This window comes from Triticum aestivum, chromosome 2D (assembly GCF_018294505.1).
Source record: "Triticum aestivum cultivar Chinese Spring chromosome 2D, IWGSC CS RefSeq v2.1, whole genome shotgun sequence".
Classification (NCBI taxonomy): domain Eukaryota; kingdom Viridiplantae; phylum Streptophyta; class Magnoliopsida; order Poales; family Poaceae; genus Triticum; species Triticum aestivum.
The window spans coordinates 610,919,156-610,944,930 of NC_057799.1; the positions used below are offsets into that span (position 1 = coordinate 610,919,156).

Genomic DNA, 25,775 nt, shown 5'->3' on the forward strand with positions numbered 1-25,775 from the left:
AAATTCCCTTCATTCCCGTGTGTCAAGCCGATCGACCACCTTCTCATCCAATGTAGCTTCTCGTGCCAGGTTTTGGTTCCAATCTCTTTGTGCTTTGCGCACACGTGAGCTTCACCCCGTCAAGCACTGACTGCCTCATCGACCATGCCGAGGTTGGCGTCCTCCTGGACTGCGGTTTAGAGTCGCCCCGGTTCACTACTAGGAAAAAGCCTAGCAGTAGCACGTGTTTTAGGCCTATCAGTAGCGCGGGCAGCAGCGCCACTGGTACGGCGCTACAGCTAAACGTTAGCAGTAGCGTGGGCTAACCCATGCTACTGCTATATCGACTTAGTAGTAGCGCTTCCTTGAAAGGGCGCTACTAGTAATTACTAGTAGCGCTTCTCCCAGCCCGCGCTACTAGTATTATTCCGTATTATATTTCTGTTTTATTTCATGTTGTATTCATACATCTTTATACAAGTTTTTATACAGCAGCAATTTAGAGATTGTTTTTACATCATAATGAGTTATTACATCGCAGGGTGAAAGAACCATGGACTAGTTTCAAGTGGATCGGTTCTTTCACCCAATGATATAATAAATATCATCATCATCATCATCATCATCATCATATCATTAACAACTTATCATCATAATATATCATTGTCATATAACACCTCCTCATGATCATCGTTCTCATGATCATCGTTTTCATCAATAAGACATCACATAGCAAGTTGGTCACTAGTCATAATCACAACTACTCCTCATCATCAACTCTAACACATTGTACCACATAATAAACATTGTACCTCATAGGACCTACTACATTCTCTTAGGACCTACTACATTCTCTTAGGTAAAATAGCATAAAACAAGATAGCCCCTGACTCTCCATTATGGAGAATGAAGATTATCCTGTCTCTAATTCTTGCCTTTCGCACAATGTTGCTTCCAAGAACCTCCTTACGTCTGTCCATATTTTTTTTTTCCATTCTTTGATTACGATGTCTTCACCGGTTTTAGAAATCCGATATGGACAAGTGAGATTCGTAAGATGACCTGGCTGTATGTTCAAAACATCAAGGCGACCATTTTGAAACATCAGATGAGGCACACAATCCTTCGGGATTTTCTGTTGAAAAACATAATAATAACTTCGTAGTTACCAATGTAGTTCAATTTTAGAAGTATGCAAAAGATGCACGGATATCGTAATAGTAAAAGATCTTACCATGGCATCTCCATGGATCTTACCGTGGTTCAACACGTGCACTAATTGACCATAATGTGGAGGAGTTTAATAATACATATTGTAATTCTCATGTTTAGTACAAAATGCGATCAGATGATTTTTCTCCTGATAAGTTATTTCGGAGCCATCGGTGTAGTAGGTTCTGTCTACCATCTTCCGCACATTATTTGAAGAATGAAAATAAGTTGTCAATGAAAATAAGCTGTCAACTATTTTGAAATAAACAATATAAATTAGTTAATAACTATGTTTGAGAAACTCACATAGCGGTACAATTGGAAGCGTATCAACAAGGACCCAAATGTCCATATTGTCTTGCTCGATGTCAGGATCATCAAGATCCATGGTGACAAGCATACCCTCATAAAAACCATACATCTTGCAAAGTGCTTCCCAATTTGTGCAACTAAAATGGGTTACGCTCTCAAAATTATACAGATTTACTTCAAAATCCATACTATGATGGGTTCTTAGGTGAATTTTCTTTGTTTCGAAACTTTCATGGTCTTCAAAACCCATCCTCTCCAAGACATAGCGTCTTGCATGGCATGGGATAAGCTAGTCGAATTGTAAAAGATGAAAATTACACGTTGAAATAGTTGAAGTCGTGCTTAATTACAAAAAAAAACACTTGTCGTCATTGCGTACCGTTTCAACATCGAAGGTCTCCTGGAGCTTAATGCTGAAGCGCCGATCTTCGTCCAGGTGAGGCCTGTCGCACAGATCTCGGTCGTCGTTGCACCAGTCGCACTCCCCCGGGAGACTTTCGTCGTCCGAGTACGACATTTTCTATGTTCATAGTTCAAAGATTAAACTTGTACAATTAAATATATGTACTACAAAAACTAAATTAGATCATTATTATTCATCACGGGTTGACTATCGGTCTGCCGAGTCTTTTCTTGAAAACTCTCAGCTCACGTGGTGTATACATTCGACCGTTGGTGATGATCGCTCCTCCTTTCGTCCCCGAGTGCATTACACCAAAATGTCTAGCACACGGGAACGAAGGAGAAGCTACCCCCACGATAATAGTCGGGATTCTTCGTTCTCTCATATATGGTGGAGCCTTGACAGATTTAAAGTCAACCTGAAATGTCGTTTAATTATCTTTCTAGAAAATCCAGGCCACTTGATATTTCCTACATATTCTAGCACAAGTCATGCCAAAATACACGGAAAAATCCGGCATGACCTTTGCTAAAAAAGGACATATCGAGCGCCTGAAATTTGCCGGAACGGAAATTAATCAACACTCCAGCAAAACATAGGCCACTCGGAGGTGTAACCTGCAAACATGACCGGCCACTTGGGCAAGCACATATCCTATTTGAGCAACACAAGATATACATGTTTTTATCTACATCATATGAGCATTCAAACTTGATGGTCATTGCATTTCAATGGTTGAAAATATGAACAAAAGCATTTCAAAATATCTTATAGGACTCATATTGACATGGAGATTCGGCTGGTCTCACCTCGAGGTCGGAGGGGGTCGGTGACGGGGACGACGGCGGGGACGATGGAGGGGCTCCTTGATTTCTGCAAAAACAAAAACCCTATAAACTATCAACTAATCAAATGCATAAGCCTTGCATAGTGGGGTCCAATTTGAGCATTCAAAATAGGAGTACTTCTCCAATTTGAGCATTCAATAAGCAAAACCAAATCGTAAAATATATAAGTTTTCGAATTAGCATGCATTCAATAAGCAAAACTAAATCATCTCTTGCGTCCGTACATCGTCGAATATTATTACTAATACATCTCGAATAGTATCATACATATAACATCAGTAATACAACTAAAACCCTAGTGAACGACGGGTATCGGCGCGGGCGGTGGACACCCAAAGAGAAGGAACCATCAAAGGATCATAGCTCCAGTGAGATCCCTGAAGAACCTGCCAGGTGTTGAAGAATCTGCCCTCCAACGCAACCATGTAGCGACGGACGTGCTCATCCTCCTCGCTGACACGGTGGAGTACCACCTCCGCGGGGTCCTCAAGCCTCTGCACCGTCACTGGCACAGACGACCGCCATCAAAGAAGCTTCGGGTCAACGACGGGCTGGCTCCTCACCAAGCTGCGCCCCCCGATAGGTAGCACCTCCCAGTACCAGCCCGGCGGAGCTCAGTGCCGGACATGGCCCCTTTGATCAAGCAGGTGTCATCCGCCGAGTCGACGACGATGATGCGGGATAGGCATCGTCGACGTCGATGCCGGAATAATTGCTTTAACTAAAAAAATAACAACAAATGTGACATGTTCAACTAGTTCTATTAATTCAACTAGTTCTTACTAAAAATAAACTTACTATAAATAAAAATAAAATAGTTCTTACTAAAAATAAACTAGTTCAACTAGTTATATTAATTTTCTTACTAAAAATACACTAGTTCTATTAATTCAACTAGTTCTTACTAAAAATAAACTAGTTCTATTAATTTTCTTACTAATTCTATTAAAGACTAATGCCCTAGTTCTTACTAACTAATTAGATGAACCTACCTGGAAACTACTGCCCTAATTAGCATCTAATTTGATGAATCCTAACTAATTTGATGCACTCCAAAATTTGATGAACCCTAGAAACTTTAGCTAGGCAGAGGTAGGGGAGGGGGAGGAGGAGGCATGCTCAACTCGGGTGCCGGCGGCGAGGGAGGGGCAGGCGGCGTCGAGGTCGAGGTCGGGGCTCGGGCGCGCGGCGGAGGGCGGCGTCGAGGTCGGGGTCGGGGGCGGCGTCGAGGGCGTGCGGAGGGCGACGGGAGAGCGCGCGGCGGCCGACGGTGATGCTGGGCGACGACGGCAGCGACAGCGGAGGAGTTCGATTTGGGGGAAGTGACCGTGGGGAAGAAAGAACCGCGCGGCTAAGTCAGAAGTAGCAATAGCGCTTTCCAAGAAATGCGCTACTGCTACATTAGCTATAGCGCTGGCTGGGAAAACGCGCTACTGCTAAGTTAGCTATAGCGCCTGTCCGGAAAGCACGTTGTTGCTACGTCTTTCTCCTTTATTTTTCTTTTTCATTTGTTTTCCTTCACATTTTTTCCTTCCCCTTTTTCTATTTCTTTCATTTTCCTTTACTTTTCCATATGTTTTTTTATTTTATTTTCCTTTCATTAGCAGTAGCGCTTTTCCCGTGAAACACGCTACTACAACCTTAGCAGCAACGCGCTTTTCTTAAGCCCGCTACTACTATTGGTAGCCTTGTGAGAACAATAGGGGGAATTGTAGTTGTAGTGCTTCTTTCCTGAGACGCGCCACTGCTATGAACTTAGCTGCAGCGCGTTTGGATGCCACGCGCTACTAGTAAGTAGTAGTAGCGGTTGTTTTTGTCCCTCGCTACTGGTAAGATTCTGTGTATAAGATTTTCCCTAATAGTGATTATGGCTTCATCAGCCCCATCTTGTGTCGCCTGTGGGCTGTGGCTACGAAGTTGCAAGAGTAATGACACTCTCTTGTTGCATTTGTCACTTGCGATGCACCTGGTTTTGGTTTTCTATCTAACAAAAAAGACGTTCTTTGTCGCGCGTTCCTGAAAAATGATAGCATAAGTGCCGCTGAAGGGTCTCCCACACCTTAGTGGTGACACAAATAGCACTGACAGGCACACTCATGGCCCATCCCGGTGATCGATCATACATTAGGGATAAAAAAGAAAACAGGTGGCCGGGTGACTGCCGGCTAGCGCCACCACGTCCACTGCTCGCACCTATTGCCTGCAAGGCTGCAAGCACCACCAAGCCCAGTGCTCTGCTCCTGAGTCAAATAGACCACCAGTTTATTTCTTGGTCCACGGGAGCAAAGTACTATGACCATCAGAGTCCGACACATAGGGCGTGTTTGGTTGCCGTTTGATACAGTGCCTGCATTGCATGTCCATCTCCAGCGAGCCTGGTTGTTGAAAAACAGCCTCATATGCAGCAGATGCAACCTGTTTGGTTGCCTGCATCGCATCGAGAGGCACTTACCCCCTGCTGTTTGGTTGCCCGCATTTGTGCTTAGGGTGTGAGCAGATGCAAACTTCAGCTGTTTGGTTGCAAACAGCGTTTGTGTTCTGCTCACCCCATTCAAATGTGGTGGCTTTACCACCACACATGATCAGCACAACAGCAACATCACAACAGCAAGATCAAACAAAGCAAGCAATGTAATGACAGCAAACTTAACACAGAACACTACTTAACTAGATAGCATAAGTCTAGATTAAGAGCAGGGGCATCTTCCTTCCCTGCTGTGCCAGGGTGCTGCTCCTGGACAAAATATGAACATGTTCCCAGCACAAGTCTCGCCACACACCCTAAAAGTTCTCCACTAACACCTGACTTAACTTAGCTACATAGCCTGCTCGATGCCACCAAGGCAGTTGTGCCTGTTGCAACGATACCTGCACATCACCGACGAGTCGTGGTTGTAGATCTGAACCTTCAGTCCGAGTCCGGAGATGCGCACAATGACGAGGTCGCCGGGGACAATGCGGTGGCGGCGGCAGAAGTAGTTCCACCCCCGGCCAAGCACCATCTGGCCCTCGAAGTTCTGGACCTGCACCCAGAACACGCACCGCTTGTTGGCCGAGAGCCTGACCACGCGTGGGAGTCGCTTGATGACCAGCCAGGTGTTCATCACCTCCACGAACTTGGGAGGGACGACGAGCATGGCGAGGTCCTCGTTGTCCTTGATCTGCTGGTAGAATCTCATCGGCTCCCTGGCTCCCTCCTCGCGGCCCTGCCTAGGAGATCGTCCCCTTGAACGAGGCACGCTCATGAAGGCGATCCTGCCAGGCAGGTCCACCGTCCCGAGCCACCTGTTCATGGGGATGAAATCCTCGGCGCGCTCAGCTCCGGCCATGACCTGAGCTCCTCCACCCGCCACATCCCAGTCAGTCTTCAGTATCTTGTCAGGCAACATGACAAGTATTAGTATCAAACAAAGCAAGCAAGCAAGCAAGCAAATGCCACTGATCAATGGCACTGATTAGTGGACTTGCCCAACAGCAAGTGCCACTGATCAGTGCCACTGATCAGTGATGAATGCTAGAATGCCCAACAGCAAGTGCCACTGATCAGTGGCATTTGCCCAACAGCAAGTGCCACTGATCAGTGGCATTTGCCCAACAACAAGTGCCACTGATCAGTGGCATGTGCTCATGGCCAAATGGCAATGATTAGTGGCACTTGGTGTTGGGCAAGAGCACTAATCTACTTGCTGTAGTGCAAATGACACTGATCAATGACACTGATCAGTGACTTGCCCAATAGCAAGTGCCATTGATAAGTGCCATTTTGCCCAACATCAAGTGCCATTGATAAGTGGCATTTGCCTAGGGGCAAATGCCACTTATCAATGACACTTGTTGTTGGGCAAGTCACTGATCAGTGGCATCTTCTTTGCTGCAACTGGCACTGATCACTGCACTATTCTAAACAAGGAAACATCTAAAAATAGCAACAGTAAGTGCCAATAGCACCCATGTGCAGCCATGTAGATTTGGGACCATCCTAAAATGGTCCTACTACATGCACGTATAACATCCACTCATGGCACAAACCCTAGCTTCAACATGCAACATGAAACAAGGACATGATCCTAACATGAACATGCCATCAGTCAACATGATTCTAGCATTCATCACTCAACATGAACATGATTCTAGCATGAACACACCTACTAGCATGTAGCACAAATCTAGCATGTAGTAGGACTCGGACTAGCATGATTCTAGGATTCTAGCATGAACATGAATCTAGCATGTAACACAACTACTAGCATTCTAGTATGAACACAAGCACTAGCACACACACTGTACATAACAAGAACAAATCAGTCCGATTGAATTCGATTGGGATCGCATCCAATCGGATCTGCTAGAATCCTATCAATCCTAGCACATGCCTAAGAAATTAACCGCAAATCTAAATCTAGGAGCAAGGTTTGAGGGAATTTGACTCACCGGAGCACGCGCAGCCGCGGCGAACCGAGGCCGGGGTGAAAACCCCGGCGGGAACGATAGAGGTGGCGGAGCAGAGGACGAGCCGGCCCCGGCGACGGCCTGCGGCATCGGCCCCGTGCTGAACGCCACGCCGGAGGTCGAGAAGGACGACCCGCCGACCGGAGAAAACCCTTGGATGGGGGTCAAGAAAACCCCCGAGCCCAATGGTGTCCCAAGAAGGGGCGACTCCGTTGGCGGCGCCGCCGAGCCAAGGACCACGAGGTCCGGAATCGGCGGCGGAGCAGGAGCGGCCGACACCGCATTGGCCGGCGCTCGTGGAGGCCGGCAGCAGATGGGGGACGGCGCCCGCAGCGCCGAGGCCAGGTCGCAGCACGAGTTCCGGAGCCCGGTCAGCCAGCGCTCCTGGATGCTGGAGATGCGCTGGTCGACCGGGGTCAGAGGGCGGCGCGGCGGTGGGCGTGGCGGAGCCATCGGAGCAGAGGAGAGAAGAGGGAGGGGCGGTGAGGGAGAGAGAGGGAGCGGTGGGAACAGTGCGCCTGGGCGATGACAGGAGAGTGGGGGGCGAGTAATGAGACGTCGCCTCCGTCTCCCGCGCTGCCCGAGGCGTGCAACTACCCTGCATGCGCGGCCGCGCCCGACCAGTCTCGCGAGAAACTGCCGATTCGGCAATTTCCGCCGGGCCAGCCTGCGGGCTACTTTGAGGTTCGTGCGGGTCTCAAACCGCATGCAGCCTAGCCAACCAAACAGGCCGCGCACATCCCGCGCGGGCCTGGTTGGGCTGCATGCGGGCAACCAAACACGCCCATAGTGTCCTACTTTTTTGATCTTGTAATGGTTGAGGAGTTTGTTCTCAGAGGGTTTGAGGCACTTGCAGAGCCAATGCCTTCCGTTCCAATCACGTCATTCTTGGGAAGACGCCCTTGTTAGAATATAAATGTGTTTAAGATAGAGATAGGAGTTAGAGATAGAATATGTTAAATCATGTATGACTTGCCCTCTACTCCAAGTCTCTCTCCCTCGCATGTACTCTATATATACCCCACAAGGGTCAGATCAATACAACAACGAATATTGTAGGTTCTATATATTTTCTACATGGTATAAGAGCGGTTAGTCTCACGACGCCGACCCTAGGTTCCTATTATGCTTCCGCAGTGCGCCGACCCCGAGGAGATTAATCTCTCTTCCGGGGGCGCGGTACCCGATCGATCAAAAGATTAGATCGGATCCATAGATTATAGATTAGATCAGTTTCAATTCTAATTTTCGAAATTCTATTAGATTAGTTTCTCTTTAGCCATAAATAAATCTGAGGACCCTCAAATTCCGGTGCCACGCGGCCGCTTGAAGTCACGCGGGCAGCGGACAATTGACGATCCCACGCGGGGCTTCCTGCGTCATCGTCTACATCGACAGCAAATCGGCATCTCGACGGCATCAAGCCGGGACGAGCCGGCATGAACTTCGTCAAGCCACGGTGACCAGGCCCAGCCGCAACGACGACGCTCACGTCCGGATCACGGGAGGGCGAAACCTCCGCGAGCAATTGACTCCACGCGCGGAAACTGCAGCGCGTATTCCTGCAGCGGCTCCGCGTCCGTGCGCTCCGGCCGCGTGACCTCGATCCAATCTACATCGGCCTCTTCTGCATCGGGACAATGTTGTGTCGATCTGGCCGATAGGTCGGCTGCGTCCAAGCGATCGCATCTCTGACACCAGGCTGTCACGACGTCGGTCACGGCCACAGGTGCGTGTCGCCCACAAGGCGAGGCCAACACCGAGCGCATGCGAACACGCGGGCGCCGTCGGATGCCATGCACGCAGGTACCAAGTGCATGTCACGGCCACCCAAGGGAATTTTTATGGTATGCATGCTTGCAGCCTGACGGTGACTGCAAGCCGGGCTACCGCCTCGGCTTTGACTCGCTCGTTACGCACCAGCGCTGCCACAGATCCGAAGGCCGCAGCAACCATGCGCGCGAAGGACGCGCGACCTCCATCGACTGGACCTGCTGCACCCTCCACCGACATACACCAGAGTACCAGCCGATCTACTCCTCTGCCAACCCTGCCATGCTCCAAGCTGTACAACTACCTCAGGCTACGAGCCAACATATTTCTTTCGCACAACACGGCATCGACACATCATCGCGAGGGACGCCTTCAAGCGACATCATCGTCGACACGCCGCTGCAATGTCATCACCAACACTTCATCGCCAAGATCTTCGTCAACGTGGTCTTCACTGACATCTTCGTCAACACACCGCCGTCGCCTAGTCCACAAGATGGACACTTAGCGTCCTCTGACAGACTTTTCTGCAAGACGCGACCTCGACGACGGCAATGACCGCGTCACGATGACGGCATCGACCGCGTCATTCACGACGGCACGACTGCATCGACACGGCGTCACTACAGTGACGACCCTACACGGCCACATGGTTCTGGCAAAACCTATGTGTGCTCGATGGGTTTCCTTTGGTCTTGGCAAAACCGGTGGACTCATCGCCGACGACACCTTTTGACATTCGCAAGGTGCATTGTCCACGTCTGCAGCTCCGTCATAGTGCATTTTTTTGCGTCTCCGGCTTTGTGCGGCTTCATCATCCACGACGACTACACCATCGACCACGACTACATCGACCACGGCTACATCACCATGATCGGCTACCTCGACATCGACATTAATGGCTTGGTCTACAACAAACACATCGGCAACAGCTCCAGTCAACAGCGTCCACGTCGTTATCAACGTCCACGCCACTCCCGCTGTGACTGTGGGAGGGAAGAGAGGAGAGAGAAGGAAGGCACAGGAAGGGGACGCAGTCACCACCCTAGGTGCCAACCCATCAAAGAGGGAGTTGATGATGGTGCAACGGGGAAGGCGACAGAAGTGCAAGACTTCAAATTCAGTCGCAATCGTCTGCTTGACTCCCGCTACGACTGAGGGGGGATGTTAGAATATAAATGTGTTTAAGATAGAGATAGGGGTTAGAGATAGAATATGTTAAATCATGTATGACTTGCCCTCTACTCCAAGTCTCTCTCCCTCGCATGTACTCTATATATACCCCACAAGGGTCAGATCAATACAACAACGAATATTGTAGGTTCTATATATTTTCTACAGCCCTAAATGCTTGCATTTACTTTTGTCTATTTATTCTTTCTCAACGAACCTCTAAAGACTCCACTCCTACTTAAACTTAGAGCCTGCACCCTTGATCATTCTGGCAAAGTCTTTGCAACATACTTTATATAGGTAGCATGTTTGTGTATCTATAGATCGACATCTATTTCATCTATAATTGATACTTCACCAAGAGATCGAAATCTATCATGCATCTTCAAATATTAAGTACTAAAACAAAACATTGCATTGAGTGAAATGACATACACTTGATAATAAATTTCCTTATCCCTCACTCCTTACCGGGACAATGAGTCAACTATACTTTTATCCTTAATGTGACAAACACAGTTGTGAGTTTTCTGTTATTGCCACCGAAATACTTAACATACGGAGATTTACTCCATCTAATGCACACTACTCTCTCTCTACCGATTTTTGTATGATCATACATAGTTTTACTCCATCTAATGCACATCATACGGAGATTTACCCCATCTAATACACCCTAGCAGCATGCCGTAAGACTAGGTGATGCAAGGGGGTGTCTGGCCCTATGGACTTCCTGGCTCCACAATTTGGCGCATGTTTTCTCTTTTGATGCAATTAACTCCGGAATTTTCTTGAATTTTTTTGACGTTTGGAAAATAATTGTTCTTGTTTAGCCGAAGAAACAAAAAACAACAACATGCACTCTCACTTTATTAACATGTTAGTCCAAATCAATGATAAGATATTATATATTCAATAATACTATGATATGGAAACTACAAAAATACAGATACATTTATGATGTATTACTCCCAAGGTTTTGGTTACCGAATTAGGCAATTTTACCGAGGGGGATTGGTAAATGTGGTTACCACGGTTACCGAGAAATACAAGAATATTTCAAGCGAATTTTGTAGTTGAATTTAGAATTCAAACAAGTGAATGAACGAATATTCGAACCAGAGACCTCACAAAGCAGGAACTAGGTTGCTACCAACACGCCAGAACCAACTCTCATGGCATTAATTAGATCCTACGTACTTTACAGTAAATCGAGTGTTTAAATTCAATTTTTTTTTAAAAATGGTATTTTTTGCTTGGTATGGCGATTTACCGAGGGGCACGGAAATACGCGGTAACCATGGGAAATCTTGAAATTTCGACCCGTAACCAAAACAGTGATTACTCCCCACTTGAAGAAGTCCAACAAGTGGGCTACACTGAAGTCCTCAACCGTGTTGGGAACCACTCCATCTTGATCGCTGAGCTAGAACCCATGGTACTCCCTCCGTCTAGGTGTGTAAGTCACCTTACGAAAACCAAATAATCCCAAAACACTTAGGCACGGTACATTAACTCCCTCCTCGTTTCTTGTTTTGTGCCATATCAACCAATAAGAAATGTGGGCCATGCATGCTTTCAATGACTTGAGACAACCAAACATGACATGCAGTGGTTAGTTCATTGCATGCAGTGCTATTAATTAGCAAAAAGACATTAAGTTTTCTCGTTTTACTCTACGCCTTGGTCGCGGTGCACAACGTAAGATGACTTACACACCTAGACGGAGGGAGTAGACCAACAGATGCAGATCGTCGCTGCTGCAGCCACTCACTTCAAGAAAACTTTGATGTCCACCAGGGTTGATGACATTTTGCTGCTACAAAGAGAAGGCTGCTGAAAACATAAATATGTGGCAATGCACCCGGTGATGATCCCTTCCCTAGACGCCGCTGGCAGCCTTCCCGACAGCTGCGTCAACAATGTTTTCCCGGCTCCGATGGTGATGCAGAGGTATAGAGGCGGCATCGAGTTTTGCTCATGGCCTGCCACAGACAAGTGTAGGAGGAAGGCACCATCAATTTTCCTAAGGACATGTGTGTATTTTTCTAACTTTTATTAAGAATGCTCCTGTAATCGTTAGTTGATTTTAATATATGGCTTTTTGGCCTTTCGCAAGATAGTGTATACTTTAAATCTTCCAGATGCGATAACTCCCACATACACATCATATTTATTTCCTTTGTTTGCTTTATCCTATCGATCTCACCTCCATGTGTTGATACATTCATACGTAACAAAATGTACTTACTCAAGCATATACAGCCAATGATCACACGGAACACAAGCTACACACAAAATTATATGGAGCACCCACAACGCAGTATGCAAGCATCTCATAACTATTTAAGAAATCTTTATTTATGATAGTTAAGAATAATAATCCACTACTGCTGCAGATATAGTCCTGCTGTTTTCCTGACGGCTTGTTCCAATTTGTCACAGAACGATGGACACTCCATGTTTAGCGCTCCTTGACTTCTCTGTTTCGACAAAAATGATGAGATGAAACAGTAAGGTTTCCGTGAGTACAAGCAACTATTCTGACACATGCAAGTGAGTAAATTTTAACATAAAAGCAACACAAACAAGTCGACATTTCCTAATTATTTATTTCTTGTGTGTTAACAAGTCAAGTTTCATAGTCGCAAAAAAAAAGAAGTCAAGTTTCATATATCAGGACAGTACATTAATTAATGTAAAAACCCTGTTGGCTTGCCGTTCAATACAGTACAATGGTTACATGGACCTATTAACATCTACTTTTATTTGCTAAAGGCGACAGATATTGTTATTTCGAAGTTGGCCAAGTTGTTGTGCTCGGGGAGACCTAGAGTTGCACAAAATATTATCTGCAACTTTAGATGTAGAAACGTACAATCGTTCAGTTGTATATCTATATCTATATCTATACCTACTAATAAAAGAAATAGGTATTCTTAGTCCGTCATGCTATTTTGTAGAAAACCTCTTGATGTTTCTGACATTAAACCCGCAGTACATATCAAATATATTTAAAATACTCATATCTTCTAAACAACAACTCCAAATTTAATATGCTATATATGGAATTTGATTAAAAAATATGTAGAATCTGAATATGATGTTATTTTACCGGTTAACAATTTAAAAAATATATCTAGGCTGCAATGTTAATGAACAATGCATTATCTGTCTTTTTTCCATACCGGTACCGATTCAGATTGGGGATGAACACCTCAGCAAAATCAGGATTGGACATGAAATTGAAGATAAATTTGGTAGAGACACCCAACAAATAAGGACATGCATGACAAGAAATAAAAGAAGGACCTAATAAAGATGGGATGTCCGCTATAAAATAAATAAAAGAGACAATACAGAGGAGATCCTATAAAGATGAGATGTTGCCCTATTCTCCCATATATAAGAAGAAAAAGAGAGGACATGCATGAAAAAAGTAAAAAGGAGGCATGCATGACAAAAAATAGAATAAAAGGCAAATTTGATAAGATATAATTAGTGATGAAACAAGGACCAATACTTATGACATGTATGGCAAGAAATAGTGATGAAATAGGGGGCGCAAGTACCTGCGTCAACATGAGACCATACAAAAATGTTCTTTTCCAGACAAAAAAATATCTTTTTATGATTAAAAAATCATGTATCTTTTTAACAAAAACAACTCTTCATGTATTTAAGAAATAGCTACAAATTCTCAGATTATAGAACATTTTTTGTAAATTAAGAGCGTGTGGTATTTTTTTTCTTCCATTGCAACGCACAGGCCTTTTTGCTGGTACTTTTAGAAATGTATAACTACCCATTTTTCATTGGATATAAATTTAAGTGTTAGAATCACCAACGTAAGATTTGTAAGTCGATCGACACCTCATTTTTCCTCTCATTGAAGACAACATACAATATTGCTTCTATTTTAATATTAATTTTAATTAAGATTGAAGGTGTGAGAACCTGGGTTTGATCCCAAGCCGGCTAGGAGGCAAAGCAGCGTTCCAACCACTGGATTAAATGCCCATCCACCAATATTTATATAATTAGCAATAGCTCGATTGCCTGGCTGCAATAAAATACTCAAAGTGAACAACCAACTGTTTTGGGAAGAGTTTTGATTACCCGCTCCTTTACTCTTTATCGTGAGGTATATATTTGTGCCACACTCTGTTTAAGTTTTAAACTTTTTTGTTGGGGGTCGATCGAGAGTGCACTGCACCAGTTGCAGGAAATCGCAATGCTGCTCACAAGTGACTGACTATATATAGATTGGAGATGGCATATGAATATAAAAGGTCCTCATAAGAAACTTAAGAGAATAAATTTTAGTAGAAATTGGTCAGATGATAAAATAGTGAGGTTCATGGCATTATTGTGGCAGACTTCACAATACTCAATATCTTCATGTTTTATAAGACATTTATAGTGGCACTATCCATATTGAGTATTTCTATTGTAGCACGATCTAGCAGAAATGAATATAAACCTCCTTGAACTCAACTCAAGCAAAAACAAGTACGGTGCATCCACCAACCAACCCTTATCACGAGAACATATTGTACACATTTATTATCACTTTTATGATCAGTATACATCATCTCTAAAATAGTTAAAAAGTACCACTACAGACTGAAAGAGCTAGAAGAGCAGCATGATCATATATCAATAGAGAACCAAAAGGGCCTCACATATCACCTCTACAAAATAGGAGCGATTTAAGGAGTCTCTCACAAAAGTCTCTCTTGGCCAAATGCATTAAAATAGCTTTAAATTCTAAATTTCATTTTCTCTAAAAGTAGCCCCCATTTCATGATGTTAATAATTTGGTTTCCAAGGAGTACCTTCTAAAGTGATGCAAAACATATCTTTATGGTTTGGTATGATACTTTTTAAGATGAATGAATAATAATTATGTGTGGTGATCTACGATATGGCTATTCTTTACTATTGACTTTGTAAAACCCATATAGCGATGTTACAAATTGATAGGGCTTCTTGAATCATCTGTTGAAAAGATAACAGTGTAGACCCACAATATATTTGTCACCTATCCGTGCATTTACAAGATTGGTTGCAATGTTCTTGAAATAATAAATAATTAAATAAGTAAATGAATATCGGTGTGCTTCATTTTCCGAGAGAAAACCATGTGTGCTTCTATGCGGTGATCCCTCCGATAATGAAAATGGGGTCAAACCGATGTTGGACAATAAAAATGATCCAATCCAATTTTTACCTGGTTTAGGCTTTCTCAGCTATGGTGTTCAGTCGGCAAAAACTACGAAATGACATCTATGAATACTATTTTAGAAAACCACCATGGATATCTAGACACCACCAAGACAATTTTTCTAAACAAAAAATAATAATTTAAGGTTGTTTTCTACACAAAAACCCTCTCAAAACTCGATTGTCCCTTGAGACATTATGGTCACAATCTAGTCATTATCTCCCTACCATCGCTCTCTCTGTCTCTCCTCCACATGACCTCCTCCCCGAGAACGTATCTGGTGCACTGGGCCATTTGGTGCTACCAGTGCACCAAACTTAGGACATTTTCAAATGTTTTTAAAAATTGAAAAAAATCTAGCATATCAGCATAATATTATTGTATGTTGTCACAACATTTCGTATCAAAATTTGAAAATTAGCTTGAGATATAAAAAATGACAAATTCGACACTGAATAGTATAAACACGAGTTGGGCTTTAGATTTCGCCCATTATCACACTGATATCAAATTTGTCATTTTTATATCTTGAGCAATGTTTCGAATTTTGATACGAAATTTTGTGAAAATGTATATTGATGTTATGCCAATGTGTTAGATTTTTTTGGATTTTGTGAAAACATATATTGATGTTATCCCAATGTGATAGTAAATGTGTTAATGCGTCCGGTGCACCAGATATGTTCTCCCCCCTTCCCCCACCCCCACCATCAACTAGATTTAAGAGCCCACTCTCTTGCCTCCCCCACCCCCCCAGTTTCTAGGTAGATCCAAGGTCCCACTCTTTGGGTGATACAATGAAGTGAATCCATCAAATATATCTACTCCATTAGCGCAAATCATGAGGGTGTAAGTTCTATATTTGTTCAAGCTATTAATGTAGGCTATAAGTTTTTTCATGTGCACCCTCAAAGCAGTGCCGCTATATATAGCGGAGTATTCCACGTGGTTAAAAATGAAACCTTATATTATGGTTTTTTGTTGGGGTCACACTATGTGACTTTATTTTTTTTGTCTAACCTATGTAGAACCCTACGGTCATTTACCACCTTATTTTAATAATTTACGTTAAATGAGAGTTATATTTGCTATTAATTTTTTGATATAAAACTATTCTGGTAGAGGGTCAACCCTAGAAGTTCCTAGCATGTCGAGGGGCCCTACCATGTGCCCCATAAAGTGTTAAAGATTGAAGTTAATGATAAATGAACTAATTTGCATAGTCCACTAATACAATTTTGAGTATTTCTGGCAACCCAGGGAGGAATTTCTGAGCACGAAGGCATCTAGCTGCCTCTAGCGAGCATGCTGGGACGGTATTGAAAAGTAAAACTACCTCCGGTGAGTTGACACACTAATGTAGGCGATTCCAGATTCCAAACTGCCGCTACTAGTATGTAGCCAATGAGACTTATTAGTAGGGTATGTAAACCCTCAGATACCAAACCCATCGCACCACCGCCACCGCAAATTTTCTTCATTATTGCAAATGGCAATGGCTTGGTTCCCCAATTCAAGAGAGGGTGAGGGCATGGCTGGCGGCACATGGGCTAGTGCCGCCCGAGGAGCCACACCCTAGTTGCCACAATCACGCCCCACTACAATTCTTTCTTTTGTCTTCGAGGCCCCTGTCGTGGCCAGCACAATCGGACCAAAAAATGAGGTGGAGCCACCCATTTTATTGGGTCCAGTAGGTATGCGCCCTCTCTATGGAGTGTCTTGCCAAAGGCTCCGCCGCCACTGTTGCCTTTGTATCGGGGGAGGTTAGAAGGGGGCATGCTCTATTGCCACCACCGCCTTCACCATCGACCCTTGCCACCGACATTGAGAAAAGGCACTTTCCATGGCTGCCACAATCGCACACTGAAGAAGCGAGATGGTGCAACCAATTATACTGGGTTTGCTAGGTATGCGCCCGCTCACCCCGAGGACCTTTTGAAAGGCGAGAAAGCCATGTCCATATCAACAGAAGTTATTTCGTAATAGTTGTAGTACTTTTAGTAGTATAACTGAGTTGTACTCCATGTCCATATCAACAGAAGTTATTTCGTAATAGTTGTAGTACTTTTAGTAGTATAACTGAGTTGTACTTTGTAATCTCATGTGTTTTTTTTCTAAGTAAAAAAGTGCCTATTGTCTCAAAGTGCAATGTATTTTCCTATATGACAATGGCATGGAATGCACTTTTGTTAAGAATTTATGCAATTGATGAGATAACTTTCAGGTGTTTTTGTTTTATATGTGATCTTTTATATTTGTTATTATAATTAAATCAACATTGTGTTGTAAGGATGACTGCAAATATAATGATATATATTTAGCTATGAAAAATATTGTTGGAGATGGTTTTTAGTGTGGATCCAAGGAACCACCGTACCTCTACTACTTACGTATTGGAGGTGGTTTAACAGGTGGAAACGCATCCATACTTTAAGTATTATAGGTGTCTTTCTATTCAAAGTCGTGTCTGGCGCCGAGAAGCACTAACTACAAGATCCCATCTCATCCCATTTTACCAAACCCTTACTCACCTCTCCTTGGCGTCGACGGCACTCGATCTGCCGCACGATACCATCACCGATGTCACCCCATCATTGTCATGATCAGCGGGAATAGCGAGTTGGCATGTGTGTTGTGCCATCTATGATCACCCCATTGCACCTCTTCGAGCTCGAGGGGACTCGGTGCACTAGCCCAACAGAGTAGCCACCACCGCAAACCCCTTGTCATTGCAGTCTCTCCCCCCAACGAACATGAGGTATAATCCCTCCACTGATATGGTTAGGTTTATTGGATAGCTGCTTTAGTTGTGTAACTGTAATTTTAATAACTATATTTGTAGAATTATGTTAATTAGATATATTATTTATTTTGTGCAACTACAGTTGTAGAGATACACTAATTAGGTATATTCTTTATGTTTTAAACAATAAATTTGAGCTTATTGTGATTTGATGCATATGCACATAGATTTTGCAATGGCTATGCACACTAATTTTGCAATGACTATGGCTATTAATTTTGCAATGCCTATGTGTGCTTCTTAAGTTTAGCGAATTAAACCTTTTTTAGTTTATGTAAACAAGGATACATACACACATGATTGCTATTGTGATCTTTTGGCATACAAAACAAATCATTTTTCTAAGAGTATTTTGCGTGGTGCCACTAAAATGTTACATTGGTGACATGTCTCTTTTTAGCTGCACTAGTTTTTTTGGGATGGAAACGCTTGATCATGCCGGTTCGAGTAAGACAACCTTTGTGTCATTTGTAACATTTGTAAGTCTACCATTTGTTAGAAATGTTTTACATTTATTAAGTTACTATTCAATTAGAAATCTGTGTGCTCTACATGTACGAATCATCGTCTCACCATATCTTATCTCTCAACCTCAATTCCAATGATGGAGCTGAAAGTCACATTGGAATGTGAAATCTGAAGTGTTGTTGAGAAGACATTAGGGTCAGTACATAACATATGGTTGAGCATATAGCTCTAATGCATGGGCTCAATATAGAGTAACTAGAGTCAAGTTTTTTCTCCCCATTGGCGTGGTTGGTAGACAAAATAGACGGCAACAAAGTTACCAACAAAACAAAATGGTTATTTATTTTGTTTGCTCAATATAACTGTATAGATTTTAGGTAGCAGGACTTTGTTGCATTTGGAAAGATATGAATGTATTATGAAGTGCAATGCAATTATGATTTATGAGATAAATGTGGATGGGATGTATATGTGATATGATGAATTTATGATGGGTGTTTGCTAGGAATTTGTTGTGTATTTGGATTGAAAATGCATGTTCAGCAGCACCATGTTAATTTGCAGCCCTAAAATGAAAATACAGGCAGTTCTAGGGTAGAAACAGGCTATAATACGAAACTAACGAATGCAGTTGATCATAGAATACCACTTGCAATTCACAAGTATTGGAGGTGGTTTTTGTTTAGACACCTGTTCCGGTAGGAAACAATCATAGTTCTAGAACGGCCTCCAATACTTGGAACTACGAGTATAAACTATTATTGCCTAGAGGCGGAACTCAAAGACACCTGAGAGTTGTGTATTAGAGTCGTCTGTAATGTCCATTTCTATATTGGGGGTGGCCATTTACTCTATTCTATGGGCTAGCACCACCAAGCCCTAAACCAGGCAACACTACCGCATCGTCATTTCTAGGGGCAAGTCCGCGTCGGAGAAAGCCCCAAATCACCATCGGTATCCACTTCCCTTCAACATAGCCATTGTCATTTTGGCTAAGAAGTTCCGATTGCCTTTTCCTTACATTGTATGCCCTTATATTACTTTTCTAGAGAAAAGAAAAAAAAACCAACTCCAATTAGGGCACATACTATTGCCACGTACACATAATTTTCACACATCGGATAACATGGCTTCATTAATTGGAGTTGGGTTTAGGATGTGAACAACTAGGATTGTAAAAAAGATATGGATACAAGATTCTGGGAGAAGTTGGGCGCAGGGTCGATTCTCAAGATTCTGGGAGAATCGCCCAAAAGAACTGAGCCTAAATCACTTACTGCATGGTAGGTTCCAAATTTGAAGTTCTGAAGAACCGTAAATACATTGGCACCCTTCAAATAGGACTAGGACCTCTTATACATTTTAGTTATGTAAAATAGTCTAACTGATCCTTGCACTAAAGGGTGGATTGTATTGACTCAAAATGAACCAACAAGGGGATATAAACACAATGGGCATACACTTGGGCTCTACATAACTAGGATGCACACAACCAACATCAACGCACATACAAAAGAAAAACACATGCTGACAAAAGCAACGTCATATAAGATCAAAGCTATGCCTAAGCAAGGAAAAAGAAAACATCCCCAAAGCGATCAAATGTGATCGATAAAGTACAAAAGCGACCATATCCGCATCAACCATCTATTGACACCACAAGGACCATGAGAAAGATTCTTCAACAACAACACCATATGAAAGGGAACAACGCTCAAGCACCACCATCACTGGTCCAAGCTTCAAAGGCTAGATTCTAGATTTTCACCCTGATGAACAAGTCTGAGCGAGCAATGCCATCAACACGGTTAATGGCGCAAAAACATCACCATTGCCAATTATAACCAACTCGTTCAGGCTAAGGGTTTTCACCCCGGAGATCCAGATTGGGTACTCAAGAACCATCACCAAATTAAAGTCAATCAAGTGTTGTTGCTACCACTTTTCGGAGCCCCACTACTACAAGGGCATCATAGTCTTGTCATGACTGCACCACCATCGTAGCTGCCCAACCATACCCTTCGCATCAAGCGGACGCCCATAGATTCTCACCACCGAATGCAAACTGGCTGAAGTGAGAGCCACCAAAATACACAAAGGAGCCTTCCGGCTGCATCCTGCAAGCTCGCCAGTGCAAGCCAGTGACAGCAGCCACCGAAAAGAGGAACCCTCATGAAGACCCTTCAGTGGCCACCGAATCCACCACTCGAGTGGCCGGTCGGTGCCGCCATGGTCAGGACAAGAAGCAGCCCCTGCTTCTTTGGAATGGACCACCTAGCGGCTAGGCGCTAAGCACCGGGACATCAGATTTAGAAGAGGACAACCTTGACGGTCGCGCCTGGCTAGTAGAGGGCTGGCTCCGCCGGTGGCCAAAGGACCGGACCAGGAGCCAGAGGACGCAATCCCGCTGGCTACAACCCCTGGAATCCAACAGTCGAAGGTGGCTGCACTCCAGCCCCTGAAAGAATCCGCGGACCCATAATTGAAGGAGGGCGAGTCACGGCGGCAGCTGACCCAGAGCTCGAGTGGGGTGGGATCCGGCAAGGAGATACGATGTCACTCCGAAGCACCGGAGTGGCAAGGAGGATGAGATGCGAGGATGAGAGAGGGGGTGGCAGCACGACCCCACCGCCACCTACTTCCGAGGGGCTTTGCTAGGCGGCGGCGAGGGAAGGGGATGTGGTTTGAGAGGGTTTCTTGCTGCGGCGGCGAAGGAGTGCCTCCCGTGTTTCCCTAGGGGACGATGTTGGGGGCGTTTCTTTCAATAAGTTGGTGACATGTAATAGTCTAACAGATAACTGAGGTAGAACATGTCATACAAGATACAACAGAGCATGTGTGACCATGTCAGTGGCCATACAGTTAATATTCAATATTAGAAACATGTGAGTAACTTGTAAATGTTGTGTGCATCGTGCTATATGTAGAGGCTAGACGGTTATATCACCATGAATCCATGATGATTTGATTGAATGAATGTCTTTCATCGATAAAAAACTTGTAAATGCTATGTGTTTGTATATGATTGTGGTGTGTGTTGTATGCATCCACCTTATGATTAGTATTAACAGAAAAAGATTTACCTGAAGATGGAGGTTATAGAACATTTTGTTCCCAAAGGTGGAGGAAGTTGATGAACTGATGAGCTGAAGTCCTTCATTCTCCAGTACATTGATACATTTGGAAAGAGGTAGAGCTGTAGCAGCATCCGTACCTCTCAGCAAGCTAATCTGAACCATGATTTCCTTGTCGTTGAGGCAAGTAGCGGACACAGTTGGAGCTATGCTGCCGCTCGCGCTCAGTACCCCTGGTTTGCAGTTGGCACTAGCAAGTTTCTCTTTCTTCTTCTCCAGATTCTCCACCTGTTTCTGCAGCTCGGGGATGTACTTGAGCGCTCGACACACCGTCGTCGGAATGCTCAGTTTCTTCTGCAGAACCACAAGGCAGCAAAGGCACATCAGGAACTCTTGATTCCTCTCATGCTACCTCTCCTGACACTAATATTATAGATGTAGCTATAGCTTACAGTGTGGTCGGCGTCCGGGAGGAGAGAACGGAGAGAGAGGTAGAGCTCGTTGAGCTGCTTCCGGCGGTCGCGCTCGTACGCGTTGTGACTGAGCTTCTTGTGGGAGCCGGGGCTGCCGGAGCCGGAGCCTGACGATGCCGCGTTTGCCGGCCTCCCGGAGAGCTCGCGGACTATGTCGTCCTCGAGAACGTCGAGGTCCAGGTCGACGTCGACGTCGATATTCTGCCACGGCGGTGACAGCGGCAGCTGGCCGGAGAAGATCTGCGCCTCCAGCGGAGAGAAGCTGTTCGCGGACGGGTCCCCGTACAGCTGGTGATCCATCACAGGCAGTTGGGCAGTATTTTTGGAAGGCTGCAGATGGAACGTACTAGCTACCTAGCTTGGCAATATTCTTTTGTGAGCGCCCACAAGTAGCAGCCTATCTACTGCTCCCTTCGTTCGAAATTACTTGTCTCAGAAATGGATGTATCTAGACGTAGATACATCCATTTTCGAGACAAGTAATTCCGAACGGAGAAAGTAGTAGTGGAGTTTAAAAAAAAAAACTAGTAGTAGTGGAGAAAGATACCCTGAATCCCTAATCCAGTTTTTGATGTGATGATTAAAATTGACTATCAATCATAGGCCCTATGGAGCTATTAGCCAGTTCCAAAGTCATTGGCTTATATTTATAGAGCGAGAGATGATGTAGTTTCGGTACTGCAATAGACCTCCCAATGTACTCCCTCCGTTCCAAAATAGATGACCCAATTTTGTACTAAAGTTAGTACAAAGTTGAGTCATTATTTTGAAACGGAGGGAGTACTAGCAAACATGCCCGTGCGTTGCAATGGGGGAAAACACGCCTTTTATCCATCGAGCATCGCTAAAGACATCACCTAATGCCCATAACATAATAAACATGACTAATAACTCGTCCTCAGGTCCACATCCTCCATTTCAATATAACACCAGACACATGTTTGTCCTGGTCGTCTTTGCCGTCCTCGTCGCCGGTGGTCACGGTACCAGTTGTCACTAACCAAAGTTGGTCAGGTTCATTAGCTGGATTGTTGAGTCGCCTTCGTGTCAGGCGAAGATCAAGAACGTTAAACAAAGTTTTTTTAATCATCTGGCTAATATAATAGGGAAAAGCACTGCACACAATATATGTCTGTAATCATGTAAATTGAGTAGTTTGTGTCAGATAGACCATGAAACCTTAGTTGGACTCATGCATTTTGACGAGAGTCACTGGGCCAAGTGAGACTGGTCGTACGTGAAGACGCGACAGAGAAAAAGATTCCTTCCATATCCCTAGTTTAATAAATTAAACTAAAACAATGCATCCATATTTCAAAAATTCGCCAAGTTTTATTAATAGGTATAGATTAAAGCAATTTAGCTACAGTACCTCCCATTTTTTAAAAGAAAACATGTTTTAAAAAATGTTTGCCTTTTCAATTTAAAGTTCAAAACATATTTGTGTGTTTAAAATATTTGCAAATTCAAAAAATAAACACTACAGTACCTCCTAGTTTTAAAAAAATGTTTGTGTTTTAAAAAATACTCAGGTTTCAAAAAAAAAGAGAAATATTGTTCTTTAAAAAATTGTTCGAGTTTCAGTTTTTTATTAACAACCTTGCAAAATTTTCATGTTCTAAAATATATTTACTTTAAGAAACTTTTCCTCTCAGTATCTCGCGCGATTGCTAGCTAAATTTAAAATTCGCGCTGCTGATAAACACCAAGGTTTGTTTAGTCTGGTGGCTAGCCCTTTGAGCTCTGTAGTGTGATCGCCTGGGTTCGAATCCATGGAGAGCAGTATTTAGGATCTGTTTGTCCTGTGATTTGTGATTCTTTTTAGACGGAAACGAATCAGGAGAAACACCTGGGACGTACGAAAATTATATCTTGGTCCCACCGTAAACGAAAAAAAGTGGAGAAACAATCCTCCCTTTAATATTAGGTAAAGATAAAGATAAAGATTTTGATCAGAGATGTCATGCAGTACTATTTTAATACTAAATCTAAATTCGAAATCCTCTTAACCAGTATGATTCTTGATCACTTGGAAGAAGAGATAGAATGGGAAAAGGACAGCTTCAAAACCTCAGTTTAGTTTTAGTTTTCCCACAAAATCCTCTTATCACTTAAGAGAAGACGTTTTTTTCTCCATCATACTACTAGTTATCTTTTAGTCACATATTTTATACTCAAATTTTAATGACCACAAAAATTGTAGCCATGCAAAATACTAACTGCTACCAATTACACTAAGAAATAAACTATTGTCTGGCATGTTTTTTCTTGCCATCTCTATTATGACGTGGAGGGTTACGAAAATGATGTTTTCTTAGGGCACATACAATGGTGTCGTCTTAGCAGTGCCACATAGGATGATGTATGAGTTTGAAGGTAGAGAAACGACAACAAGTTTGATTTCTTTTAGTTAAGGGTTTTCTCTTCACACTTTTCTATATTTTTAGGAGTATGTAAACATTAATTGCTAGAGATAACACTAAGAAGTAATTGCTAGAGATAACCACTATGATTCTTTTAGGAGTATGCAAACATTAATTACCTTTAGATGATGTGGAACACATAAAAATGTCTTGTTAATTATTGGACTTACCCTAAACCACAGTATATGATCCAACAATGCAAACAAAGCAAAGGGTTGTACATTATTCTTGATGTAAATCGTTTGGGGTGAGAAGATTTGCTGAACCAACAGTTTCATGTTTCGAGACCATAGATGTCGATTATGTTCCACTCAAAATCCATGCCACGTGCAAAGTATCCAATTTTTGTTTTTTGGAGCATGGTTTTTTTTTTCACAGCACACAAAACATACGAGTTCTTCTTGAAAATTTGCATGCATGTATATATAAGACACAAAATGCACAATGTAAGCAAAACAAATCTTCGTAAATTTGAAGTATTTTTTTATGTTATCGCCTATGTGCTTTGCATTAGTTCGTGTGCTATGTGGGATTAAAAATATGATAAGCTGCAATAGCCTACAAAACTAGCTCCTATGTCCACATGAAAAAAAAGGCAGATAGTCAAGGTTCAGCTGAACCGTGGGTCAATAAACATTTCTTATGGTTCGTTTTTGATAAACCGGAAAGAGTCTGTTAGGAAGCTTATCGTTCTGCAATCTTGTACAAACTTTTTGTGTGTGTACTGGCAAGTAGTTGATACTAGCCTAGGCGGCCTCTATGGTGGCAACACACACGGTTCAACCAATCTTTGTTTTGTTTTATACATATACAATATCATACAATATTACATGAATTGGGAATTATTGAAGTAATAACGGTATGGACTAGACCAACAGAAAATATTTTGGGAAGCCAACTATAGATTCCATAAACAAAACCCCAAAAGAGTACGAATGAATATTTGTTGGGACCACTTCTAACGTAATAGGACCACTGGATTCTAGCTTTGCCCTATATAAAATTCCAGCTTGTGATCAAGAAATGGCCTACACCTTGTATCAACTGGTTTTGTAGGATAGTTATAGAAATATGTGTATATCTTGTAGCACCCTTCTTAAAGTCTCAATAGGAAGTTTGGGCCGCATCTCAACTTTCATTAATGTTTCGGAAGAAAAT

General features: G+C 43.2%; 1 protein-coding gene across 1 annotated transcript; it reads right to left on the reverse strand.

Annotated features, from left to right (window-relative positions):
- Positions 1 to 21,577: 21,577 nt before the first annotated feature.
- LOC123056045 (protein IRON-RELATED TRANSCRIPTION FACTOR 2-like) lies at positions 21,578 to 22,508 on the reverse strand. Its single transcript, XM_044479807.1, has 2 exons — positions 22,174 to 22,508; positions 21,578 to 22,075 (listed from the first exon to the last, which is right to left on the reverse strand). The coding sequence occupies exons 1-2, from the start codon at positions 22,492 to 22,494 to the stop codon at positions 21,578 to 21,580; spliced, it is 819 nt and encodes a 272-aa protein (XP_044335742.1). The 5' UTR covers positions 22,495 to 22,508.
- Positions 22,509 to 25,775: the final 3,267 nt, after the last annotated feature.